The sequence below is a fragment of the Schistocerca cancellata genome, chromosome 11, assembly GCF_023864275.1.
Source record: "Schistocerca cancellata isolate TAMUIC-IGC-003103 chromosome 11, iqSchCanc2.1, whole genome shotgun sequence".
In the NCBI taxonomy this organism is placed as follows: domain Eukaryota; kingdom Metazoa; phylum Arthropoda; class Insecta; order Orthoptera; family Acrididae; genus Schistocerca; species Schistocerca cancellata.
Genome location: NC_064636.1, coordinates 142632346 through 142645628, shown reverse-complemented (window position 1 = coordinate 142645628; position 13283 = coordinate 142632346). Strand labels below are relative to the sequence as shown.

At 43.9% G+C, this 13283-nt stretch overlaps 1 protein-coding gene across 1 annotated transcript in view; it reads right to left on the bottom strand.

Moving 5' to 3' along the window:
* Positions 1-3192: 3192 nt before the first annotated feature.
* LOC126108359 (putative ankyrin-containing lipoprotein Lxx09580) overlaps positions 3193-13283 on the bottom strand; it is a 103998-nt gene continuing 93907 nt past the window's right edge. Inside the window, exon 4 of the mRNA XM_049913572.1 lies at positions 3193-3574. Coding sequence (XP_049769529.1) covers positions 3193-3574 — 382 coding nt within the window. The remainder of the gene's footprint in view (positions 3575-13283) is intronic.

Here is a 13283-nt window from a genome sequence, read left to right as displayed (position 1 = left end):
AGGGCTACGACGAGCGGACGATGCAAGCGGAGCAGCAACTTCAAGTCCTCTCGGTTGGAGCGAATGCTGCGAATATTCCAGTTAATAAGTGCCATCGTAAGAAAAGGAAGATGAGAGAAGGGGTCACCTCGAAGGCCGCTTAGGGCCTGGCTTCGAGCGAGCACTGCCGCCGCTATCAGTAGGCGGACAGTCATCGTCCATGGGGTCTATAGGGTCATCGGCCATCTCGGGAGGATGGCCGGGAGGGGGAGCTTCCTCCGCCGGTGAACGGCCAGATGTACGGCTACCAGCGGTGCGGCCAGGCGAAACGGATGACGGCCTGGGGCGGCAACCGCTGGGTGGCGCAGGAGAAGAAAGGCGCCATGGCGGAGAAGGAGAACTGTGCTTCCTATGCGCCTTTTTAGAAGGACGTTTGGTGGAAGTACCGGTCGAAGGCTGGGAGGTCGAGGGACGGAGGAAGTCTGCACGGGATGGTTCCTTCTTGAAGGCCCGTGCATCTGACTTCGGGGTCTTCGACTTAGCAGAAGCTGAGGAAGTGGCTGGTGTCTGTGGGGTGATGGGAGGAAGAGGAGACGTCGACCGCGCGATCTTAGCACTGGCTGAACGGACGACCGTGGTGCTGAAGGTCAGATCGCATGTCTGGGTTGCTACCTCCCGGGTAGTCCGAGGAGAGGCGAGGACAGTGCTGTATTTCCCCGCTGGGAGCAGCGTGGGCTTCCTACTAGCCAATAGCTTGCGAGCAGCCGAGGTGGACACTTTCTCTTTGACCCGAATTTCCTGGATACAACGTTCTTCCTTATAGACAGGACAGTCGCGGGAGGATGCGGCATGGTCACCCTGACAGTTCACACAATGAGGAGACGGAGGTGGACAGTCACCCTCATGGGCATCCCTGCCACAAGTGACACATTTAGCCGCATTGGAGCAAGACTGTCGAGTGTGATTGAAATGCTGACACTGGTAGCAGCGCGTAGGTGTCGGGACATAGGGGCGAACAGAAATAACCTCGTAGCCCGCCTTGATGTGCGATGGCAGCTTAACACTATCGAAGGTCAAGAAAAGTGTCCGGGTCGGTACAAGGTCGTTGTTGACCTTTTTCATGACCCTATGGACAGCCGTCACGCCCTGCTCAGCGAGGAAAGATTGAAGCTCCTCGTCAGTCAATCCGTCGAGGGAGCTACTATAGACTACACTACGAGACGAATTCAAAGTTCGGTGGGCCTCCACCCGGACAGGGAACGTGTACAAGAGTGTGGCCCGAAGCAGTTTTTGTGCCTGAAAGGCACTCTCAGTTTCTAGTAATAAGGTACCGTTACGCAACCTGGTACAAGATTTGACAGATCCGGCTATGGCATCTACGCCCTTCTGAATAACGAAAGGGTTGACAGAGGAAAAATCCTTTCCGTCCTCAGATCAAGAAACTACGAGGAACTGTGGGGCAGGCGGTAGTACTTTTGTCACTGTTGGCTGGTCACGTTTCCGTTTTTGGGTCGAAGTCGAAAGCGATGGAGTAGAATCCATTGCGGAGGAATCCCCCATGATTGCCAGCGTCTCCGATGGCGCGCTCCTTCCTTGTGGGGACCCTCTCAGAGGGCACTCCCGCCTTAGGTGAATGTTTACACCTCAGGTCACACCTCCCGAGAAACAGACGGAGGGACCAATCGGCATGGTCAGAAGGTATCAGCTCAGGCAATCACCCCTCCCCGGGCCTGGCCTTTACCAGGGGGTACGCGCGTGCCTTACATGTCTACCCAGGGCGGGGACTTACGCGTTACCCCGTCACCGGCTACGCGTGCGAACGCGTGGGTCGGCCTTCAGACACGCACAGGGAGGAAGGAAGAAGAGGAAAAAGAAGAGAGAGAGGGAGAAAGAGGACAGACTGTCTCAAACGCCCAAGGCGGAGACCAGAGAAGGCAAGGAGAAGAAGGCAATGAGAAAGCAAGGAGAAGAAGGCAATGAGAAGGCAAGGAGAAAAAGGCAATGAGAAGGCAAGGAGAAAAAGGCAATGAGAAGGCAAGGAGAAGTCAAGGGAAAGAGTAAGGAAGACAGTGAGGTGGAGAAGAGCAAAGAAAGGAACCAACAAAAGGAAGGAAGAAACGAGAAGTGAAAAACCAAAAAGACCACGATTATAGGTCGTGAAACCGTCCGTCTCCGGACGCAGGCGCTAACTACCACCGTGAGGGGGATGGACTCCTTTTAGTCGCCTCTTACGACAGGCAGGAATACCTCGGGCCTATTCTAATCCCCGGACCCGCAGGGGGGGTGAAGTGAGGGGACAGCAGCTGAGTTGACAGGCGTGCACTCTCCACTACACTTATTTACTCGATGTATGAGTGAAAGTAAGTGTAATTTTATTACCTGTAGTTCCATGACTTGCGTTACTGTCTCAGCTTTGCCGTTGTGACCGATGAGTGTCGAGACTCGTGTGCGTCGTTGCGAAATTGCTTTCGTGTGCTGAAACTCGGGCTCAGTGTTCTGTCTCGAATACAACTAGAATTACTTTGCTCGTTGCAATCTTTTACGTCAAGTACAGACAACAGTACCAGATAGAGAGGATTTCCTTCACATTTTGTATGCGTGTCATGTTGTGGTCTGATCGTGTTTAGTTAAATGTGGACTGACTGTATGGTTCCAGATGATAGTCGCATTATGTAGTGTGAATACTGCTACTAATATCTCATTGTTATTTAACACAACAGGTACGGTAGAGTAGAATGTTTGCTGAATATGGAGAAGTAAATTGAGTCTGATATCAGGAGCGAAAATTCTGGTGATAGAACTGATGTAGCGTTAATCTCGGTATGTTGCAGATTAGAATAGTCTGATGCAGCACCTTGCAGACTGCTGTGAAATACTTTTCAGCGATCAGATATTATAGAGCAGTTGTGTTTGTTCACAATGAACTTAACTTTTGCCAAGTTTAGTCTGGAAGTGTACTCCTGAGATTTTTCTTGAGAGAAGGATTGTCCATTGTTATATGAATTATTTTACTTTTATCTGGCGTTGTCTCAGTTTTGCTACAGCATTGCTTAGAGTATTTGTGTGCTGTATGTTACTCGAGGAGGGCTGAAATTAGTGAGTCACAATAGAATTGAGTTTTTTCGATCTTTATTTAAAAAATTATGAATATTGCTCTCGTACATATTGTTTCAGTTCCTGTTTCTTTGCACAGAGTTCGCTGGACGGGCTGCCTCATGACAGCATCTCCACCAGCCGCCTCCGGTTGCACCGCCTGGCGATGTCCAGCGCTGTCTCCCCACCACGAGTTGTGGCCCTCCTGCCGGCCCCCGCGTCGAGCAGCGCAGCCGCCACTTCTGCGTGGCCACTGAGTGCCGCGTAATGCAGCGGCGTCCACCCGTCATCATCCCTGGCGTCCACCGCCGCCCCCGCCCCCACCAGCAGCCTCGCCGCCTCGACGCCTCCCCTGCGCGCTGCCCAGTGCAGGGCGGTCTGCCCACCCCCGCCCCTCGCCGCCACGTGGGCCCCTGCGGCGATCAGCGCCCTCATCTCCCCCACTGCCCCCTGCTGAGCTGCCTGGACCAGCCTCCTGCCCCTCTCCTCTGCAGAGGGGCTCCTGCACAAAACACACAAACTGCCACTCTCTGCTGCAAACACACAGCACACAGAATGAGGAAAACACCCACACGAGGAAACAACTGTTGCGAATACAAATCTGTCCTGAAACAAACCTACCGTATTCCCCCTCCCACAGTACAAAACAGTGGACAATTGTGTGTATGTATTAAATTGCAGTACATCTGTTCTATCCCCCTCATAAGAAAATCTTCATTCATCGTCCATTACAAATAGCATTATACAACCTCTGAAAGAATTACATTGTCACATTTTGTCACACTCATTCCTGCAAGTCAGCTCCTTTGCTCTCGGCACGCAACACCTAACCAGTCGCTCACCTCCACTACAAAACAGGCTTCTTGCAGCTAATACTGGTCTCTGTCTGCAGCTTCACTGCCAGAGGTCACACACAAGAAGAATCCCATCTCCTGGTTTTCAAACAGATACTTTCCTGCTATGCAGGCAAAAAAATTTCACTGCAGTTACCGGCAGTTTTCTTCATTCAGCCTCACCAAACACTGAAACTTTCTGACACATAGACAACAATTTATTCAAAACATGTGAGAGATAAACACCAACTTGGCAACACCACCCCCATAAAAAAACTGTGTGTGTGTGTGACATTTTATGGCCTCATAGCATACGCACATGTATTGAACATGTACTATCATGCTCAAAATCATCTGAACGATCTCAGTTGTCGTCCATCTTAATGTTTTTGCGGCGTAAGGACTGTTCCATAAAGTTTATGGCGTGCAGCCACATAAATTCAGTGGTTCGGTCCTCGGGTTTAAAAGAACAGACCAACTTTACGGAACGATCTGAATTGTGTTTCGCCTGATTTGTAATCAGTCCTCGTAACATTGTTCCTCTGCTCTGTTTTCGGTACAGTCTTTGCCTGTACAAAATGTTCACTGCATGAGGCCACAAGAGACAACTGCTCTGTGCGACCATCAGTTTACATGCAAACTGACACTTCGATGATGCAAATACCAGAAAACATGTTATTGGACATTACACAGCCATTACGCTTGCATATTCAAACTTATTGTAATAAATGAAACCTCAGAAAGCAGCATCCTCCTTTAAATGACACGACGAAAGTTTTCTCACTGCACTATTATCCGGGAATGCAATCGAACAAGTAAAGAAGAAATATGTCAAGTATGGTTTCAGTCACAAGTAACGAAGAGTGTGCAAGTTCAAACTCGAAATGATTTGCCATAAAGTTTTGTGTTTCCCGGATATTCGAACGCAGCACTTGATCGGATGGTTAACTAAGCACAATGAAACGTCAGAAATCGTCATTTTTAACCAGCAATGAGATGACAAACTGAAACCAGGAGACAAAAGTGTTTTGTGTAATGGGCATTCGAAACCAACACCTATCCACACTGACTTCTAGTCACGCATAGACGTTGAGCAGCGAAATGTGGACATGTCATAATATTTAGTGAGGGTTGGAACGTGTATCGGAAAGACAGATTAGACACCGTAGGAGGTGTTGTCCTCATTGCAGTTGACAGTTGTGTCTACTGAGGTCGAAGTAGAGTGTAATTGTGAAGTTATCTGGACACATTCAACAGGGCTATGGGAAATAATTGTGGGGTGTTATTATCGGCCACCAGGTTCCACCGTGACAGTTTTAGAATCATTCAAAGGGAGTCTACATTCTGTATTGCAGAAGTACCCGGATCATGCTATATTAGTCGAGACGACTTCAACCTACCTAGTATAGACTGGGATCTCTATGGATTCATTACAGGTGGTACAGACAAGCTGTCGTGTGAATTACTTTTGAACACATTATCCGAAAACTGTCTTGAGCAGCTAAATCGACAGCCAAATCGTAATGGAAATATTTTAGATCTGGTAGCCACGAACAGACCAGACCTCATCGACGGTGTCATTGTTGAGACAGGGATTAGTGATCATGATGTTGTCATTACGACTATGGTTACGAAAGTTAAAAAGTCGGTCAAGAAGGCTAGCAGAGTATTCTTACTAGAAAGAGCAGATAAGCAGTTGTTAGCATCCCACTTCGTAAATGAACCGACTTCATTGACTTCCGGTACGATGGATGTGGAAGTATTACGAGCAAATTTTAAACACATTGTAAATCACGCATTGGACAAGTATGTGCCGAAAATGTTGGTTACGGACGGAAAAGACCCACCGAGGTTTAACAGCGCAATTTGGAGAATGCTCAGGAAGCAAAGGCAGTTACTCTCGCGGTACAAGAAACATCGGGAGAATGAGGACAGGCAAAAGTTAGTAGAGATTCGTGCTGCTGTAAAAAGGTTGGTGCGCGAAGCATTCAACCACTACCACCGTCATACCTTAGCAAAAGATCTTGCTGAAAACCCAAGGAAATTCTGGTCTTACGTAAAGTCGGTAAGCGTGTCGAAGGCTTCCATCCAGTTACTCACTGATCAGTCTGGCCTGACAACCGAAGACAGCAAAACGAAAGCTGAAATTTTAAATTTAGCATTTGAGAAATCTTTCACGCAAGAGGATCGTACAAACATACCGCCGTTTGAGTCTCGTACAGATTCCCGTATGGAGGACATAGTGATAGATATCCCTGGGGTTGTGAAGCAGCTGAATGGGTTGAAAATAAATAAATTGCCAGGTCCTGATGGGATTCCAATTAGGTTTTACAGAGAGTGCTCTACTGCACTGGCTCCTTACTTAGTTTGCATTTATCGCAAATCTCTTCCCCAACGTAAAGTGCCGAGCGATTGCAAAAAAAGCGCAGGTGTCACCTGTATATAAGAAGGGTAGAAGGACAGATCCTCAAAATTGCAGACCAATATCCTTAACGTCGGTTTATTGCAAGATTCTTGAATATATTCTCAGTTCGAATATAATGAATTTCCTAGAGACAGAGAAGTTGCTGTCCATGAATCAGCACTGATCCTGAAAAACGCAACTTGCGCTTTCTTCACATGAAATCTTGCGAACCATGGATGAAAGGTATCAGACGGATGCCATATTTCTTGACTTTGGGAAAGCGTTTGTCTCGGTGCCCCACTGCAGACTCCTAACTAAGGTATGAGGATATGGGATTGGTTCCCAAGTATGTGAGTAGCTCGAAGACTTCTTAAATAATAGAACCCAGTACATTGCCCTCGATGGTGAGTGTTCATTGGAGGTGAGGGTATCATCTGGAGTGCCCCAGGGAAATGTGGTAGGTCCGCTGTTGTTTTCTGTCTACATAAATGATCTTTTGGATAGGGTTGATAGCAATGTGTGGCTGTTTGCTGATGATGCTGTGGTGTACGGGAAAGTGTCGTCATTGAGTGACTGTAGGAGGATACAAGAGGACTTGGACAGGATTCGTGACTGGTGCAAAGAATGGCAGCTAACTCGAAATATAGATAAATGTAAATTAATACAGATGAATAGGAAAAAGAATCCTGTAATGTTTGAATACTCCATTAGTAGCGTAGCGCTTGACACAGTCAGGTCGATTAAATATTTGGGCGTAACATTGCAGAGTGATATGAAGTGGGACAAGCATGTAATGGCAGTTGTGCGGATGGTCATCTTTGGTTGATTGGTAGAAATTTGGGAAGATGTGGTTCGTCTGTAAAGGAGACCACTTATAGAACGCTGATGCGACCTATTCTTGAGTACTGCTCGAGCATTTGGGATCCCTATCAGGTCGGATTGAGGGAGGACATAGAAGCAATTCAGAGGCACGCTGCTAGATTTGTTACTGATAGGTTTGATCATCACGCGAGTGTTACTGAAATGCTTCAGGAACTCGGGTGGGAGTCTCTAGAGGAAAGGGGGCATTCTTTTCGTGAATCGCTACTGAGGAAATTTAGAGAACCAGCATTTGAGGCTGACTACAGTACAATTTTACTGCCGCCAACTTATATTTCGAGGAAAGACCACAAAGATAAGATAAGAGTGATTCGGGATCGTACAGAGGCATATAGGCAGTCATTTTTCCCTCGTTCTGTTTGGGAGTGGAACAGGGAGAGAAGATGCTAGTTGTGGTACGAGATACCCTCCGCCACGCACCGTATGGTGGATGGCGGAGTATGTATGTAGATGTAGATCTATGTTATCAGTTGTTTAAAAATGACTGGGTACTGCAATTCTTTTTTGTAGCCACTGGTGAAAACTCAGTGTTTGCTGTGTCACCGAATAATAGGCAGCCAACGTAAGTTTTCAATTGAAAGACACTACAATACATATCACAAAGACGAGTGTAGTGTACTCAACAGTGAAGAACGGCAAGCAAAATTAAATGTCCTTAAGAAAATGGATGAGACACATCAACTCGATTTTACAGTACGTCAGAGTAACTGATACTTCTTAGTTTGTTGTGTTACATTTATGTCTATTTTACTGTATGCTGTACAATGTACTCTTTTCAATTTTCCAGAATGACAACCACACTAAATCTTCACTGCAAGCAAGTTTTAAAATCGCATTAAGAATTGCGCAATCTGGGAAACCCTTTTACGAAGGGGAGTTTGTGAAAGGGTGTCTCACCAATGCTGCAGAACTTGTGTGCCCCACGAACGTTAGCAGGTTTCAAGAAATCAGTCTATCCAAACGAACAGTGACAAAGACCTATTAGTGCTATGGCCGGCGATGTGCACAGGCAGCGAATAAATAAGACAAAAGAATCTGTTGCTTTCTCTGTTATACTCGATGAAGCAACAGATCTTACAGATGTAGCCCAAGTTGTGATATACATACGAGGTGTCGATAACGCACTTTGTGTAACAGGACGTTTTGGACTCAGTACCTTTGAAAGGGACTACTACAGGTGCGGACTTACTTCAAGCTGTCGAGCAAGCGATTGATGGTGTCGGTATGGATTGGAATCTGTTAGTCTCAGTGACCACAGATGGAGCCAAAAGCTAGGGCGCACAAATGGGACGTATGGAATTCACTGCATTCTGCATCGAGAGGCGCTTTGTGCAAAATCAGTAAAGTTAGCAAGCGTCATGCAAATTACTGAGCATACTATAAACTACCTGAAGACACATGGGCATAAGCATCGCCAGTTTCGGCGGTTCTTGGAGAAATTAGGAGCGGAGTACAGCGACATAGCTTACTATACTGAAGTACGCTGGATCAGTTGAGGTAAAATGCTGAAAATATTTTTTGATTTACGTTTGGTCATAGTAACATTCTTACATGAGAAGGGAAAAAGTGAACCTATGTTGGAAGACCCTTGTTGGATATCAGACCTTGCATTTCTTGTGGACATTACGTCTCACATGAACAGCCTGAACGTCAGTTTGCAAGGTGAAAATAATTTAATTTCTGACATGCTGGAAAAAGTAAATGCCTTTGAAAGGAAGCTTGCGCTTTGGGAGCGCCAGCTAATGACAGAAAACACTGCACATTTCCCGACTCTTGGACTGGTCCATGAAAGTGCTAGATTTCAAGAATACGTATCAATAATTGTAAAAATTAAGGAACAATTTCGAGCACAATTTGCAGATGATACGAGTTTGTCTCCTGCCATTCGCCTCTTTGCTCCACCGTTCTCGTCGTCAGTTGAAGATGCTTCGAATGTTCTACAGATCGAACTGATCGACCTACAGTGCAATACAAGACTGAAGGACAAGTTCTTTGCAGTGGGAAGTTCAAAAGAATTCTACAAAAATTTTTCACAACAAGAATTTCCACGCCTGCACAAAGATGCTATGATACTTATGTCCATGTTTGGGTTGACATATGTTTGTGAAAGGTTTTTCTGAGTGATGAAAATGAATAAATCAAGGCTTCTGTCAAGCATAAGTGATGAAAATCTACACAACTGCTTGCGTTCGTCAATGAGCTGATCTTTTATGCCCGATATTAACTATATAATTCCTCATGACCAGTGATAAACGTGTTTGGATTTATTCCTTTCATAATTAAAAATTATTGTTTACTAACTGTGCATTATTGCATCATTCTGCTCCATGGTACATTATTATCAGGAAAATTGCTCATTAAACCGATTGTTCCAATGTATACTTACATTTAGGGTTTTTTTTTAATGTGTGAAGGGCTACGCTCAGCTGAAGTCGATAAACAATAACCTTCATCTAATTGTCTGTTATTATGCAGATTTTAGATGGAACTGATAATAGTATTGAAATAGCAGGTGATCAAGAGGTCTGCAGTTATCATTCTGTTCAGAGGTCAGTGAGACAGAAATTATGTGGGTGTAACAGAGGGCACCAAGAATTAGTTATAGGAAACCTTGCATTAGTTTAATGTTATTTGAAGTCATGAATAAGGTTCGCTGTAAGTCGCTAATTGCTCTCTTTCTTAAGTACTAGATCAAAAACATTACGCGTATTTGCGTGCCGTCAGTCAAGCTGCCTTAATAAAAACGCACGGTTGTTAACTGTATTACTTGTCTTACTAGGTTAAACTGGTAACGTAAAAGTAGCCGTCTCAATGAGTAGACTGTGACAGTATTTTAAATATTTTAATACGCAAAATACCTTCCCATGGTTGGCTTGCAAGCTGTGGAAAGAGCACTAGAATGTGCTGGTACGGAGTACCCCAGCAAGTGCACAAAGCAACATCTGTGCATAGAAACATGCAGTACATGAACGCTGGTGGCTGCGGCATGCACGCTGTGACCCGGAAGTTGCACATGTGCAGGAACACCGCACACGTGTAGAATTTCTGGCCGGCCCTGAGAAAGCAGAATTTATTACTATCTTAGAAAGCAACAGTAGATCATTTTCGGCTAACCCGGACTGGCTCAAAATTTTGGATACTGTATTGCTACTCTGGATCATGGTCCTTTCTTTGTGGAACCGTATTCGGTACCTTTTTCTAAAAAACAGGCCGTACAGAATGAAACAGATAAGATTATGGAATGAGGAGTGATATAACAGAGTAACAGCGAATATATCAGTCCACTTATCATTGTAAACAAGGATGGAGGAGTACATGTTGCCATTGATGCACAAACTCTGAACAAAGTAAAAAGAGAGCAGGACAGGCCTGAAAATCTGGACAAAATGTTACAAAAATTTCATAATGAGGTGTTTAACCAGCTTCAACATGACTACTGGGTACTGGCAAATCCCATTAAGTCTAGAATCGCATGAATATAAAGCAATCCTGTTTACCGGGAAATATTATCGATACAAAGTTGTTCCATTTGGACTGAATACCTCTCTGGCAGTGTTTATTAGAGCTCTGGACTTTGTGTTAGGAGAGGAGTTGAGTTCCAGGTTAACTATTTATGTAGATGATTTATTTATCTCCAATGAAAACTGGCAAAAAAAGCTCCAAACTGTTGCTCTTCAAGCAGGAGGCATCACTTTAAAATTATAGAAATGTGAACTTGTAAAATTAGAAATTAAATTCTTGAGCCATATAATTACTACTACCGGCATTAATAAGGACCTGGAGAAAGCTACGTGCCTTAGAAAAATTTCCCCCACCAAAAAATAGGAAACAGTTGTAAGCCTTTTTAGGTTGGTGTGGATTTTACACAGTATTTGTTAAGGGGAAAGCCTTCAACAATCCACACTTGAACAATCTATAAAAAGATTTAGTGCTTTTGTTTGGACAGATGAGAGTCGGCAGGATTGTGAATCTTTAAAGATTAAACTTTGACAGTACTGGGTGATGTAAAACATTATAATGTCAGAGACTTTCAATATGAATACTGACAGTAGCACCTATGGGATTGGTATTGAAATTTTCCAGGAGATAAATGGTACAGGAAATTTAGCACATAGAACTATAGCTTTTGCCAGCAGGGCATTGACAGGAAACAAAAGGAACCATACCATATCAGAGGAGGTAGCCTCGGCCATATTATGGGACCTAAAGAAATTTATAGATTGGTGGGGTTTTAAGATCATCACACATTGACCACAAAGCTCAAACATTCCTTAAAGGTTGTTGCCTTCTAAATGGCAGGCTCACCCAATGGGCTTTATACCTGCGACAATTTAATTATGAAATCTGCTATGTAAAGGGTACAAAAAATTATGTGGCAATGAATTGTCCCAATGGTACTGATGAAGTACCCAAGGAATGCAATGGAGATGGAACTTTCCAAATTAATTACATGAAGAAGATCAAGAAAAAATGAATTTGAACAGATTTGCAAAACCATGCAATATCATCAAAATGAGCAACCAAATTGGAAATCTGTATAAGTAAATTTTGATTTTTAAAAGTATCTTGTATAAGAGGAAAGGCTTCATTACTGAAGAATGGATGGTGTGTTGGCCTACCCAATTTGATACAGATGTCAGATTATTTTCACTAGCATTGGGCCAAAGGACTGTCTAGATAAATTGGCTAGTGTTATAGTGATTGCCAGCAGTACGAGTCGAAAGGTAACTGAACGTATTAGGTCTTGTGACATCTGCCAGATAGCTAAGGTAACCAATAGAACTAATCAAGGCCCAATGCAGAACACGTTACCTAAAGATACCATGGATTTACTGTCTGTGGACCTGTATGGACCCCTCCCCACAACTTCTGGTAATTGTAAATGTATTTTAGTGATTTCGGAAGTATGTTCTAAATTTATAAAATTGTATCTCCTGAAAAAGGTGACAGCAATGTCAGCATTTGGTAGGATGATTTAGTTTTTGAGAACCATTGGAAAACCCAGTGCAGTACTGCCCAATAATGGCCCCAATTTAATTTCAAAACCTGGAAAGATGGAATGGAGCAGAATGGTGTAGAAACTAAATATATTAATGAAGACCTTGCCTCATGGGTTTACTGAGTTCACACCTGGGGAAATTCTGCTCAGTACCAAGAGCAAATGTTTAAATGAGGAAAAACTAGAGTTCCCACCGTTTACAGATTTGGGATTAGCCCAGAAGAAAGAATTGGTAAAAGAAAAAACAAAGCCAAAACAAGATCTAAAACGCACAATAGCAACCTGAAGTTTGCCATGTTCAAAATTGGAGACTATGTTCTTCTGAAGACCCATGAATAATCAAGTGAACTTAAGGGGCTCCAGAACGCCCTATACTTGCAATGTTAAAATAACGCTTATAAATTACATCTTTCCTCACAAAGTATTTGAGGTAGGAAGTTGAACTTTTTACAGATTATTTATTGGAATATGGGCTACAACACAGGGATTTTGCAAAATTTTAGTTGAGTTATTAAAGATGATTTTTCTTCAATTGTAATGAAAATTCACAACATTTTTTCGCAATTTTTTATTTATATATTCAAAATTCCCCCCCCCCCATGAACCATGGACCTTGTCGTTGGTGGGGAGGCTTGCGTGCCTCAGCGATACAGATGGCCGTACCATAGGTGCAACCACAACGGAGGGGTATCTGTGTAGAGGCCAGACAAACATGTGGTTCCTGAAGAGGGGCAGCAGCCTTTTCAGTAGTTGCAGGGGCAACAGTCTGGATGATTGACTGATCTGGCCTTGTAACATTAACCAAAACGGCCTTGCTGTGCTGGTACTGCGAACGGCTGAAAGCAAGGGGAAACTACAGCCGTAATTTTTCCCGAGGACATGCAGCTCTACTGTATGAGCATGGAGAGCTGCATCAAACCAGTCTCAGGACTGAAGACCACAACAACAACAACATATTCAAAATTATAGTTTTTTGGAAAAAGGCTGTGTTAAATTATGCAGAAGGTACTGTGTAACATTTACTGAAAGTTTGAAACAAATATGTTTGGAAGATCCTTAGAAAACATGTAATTAGTATGAGAACATAAAAGTTTTG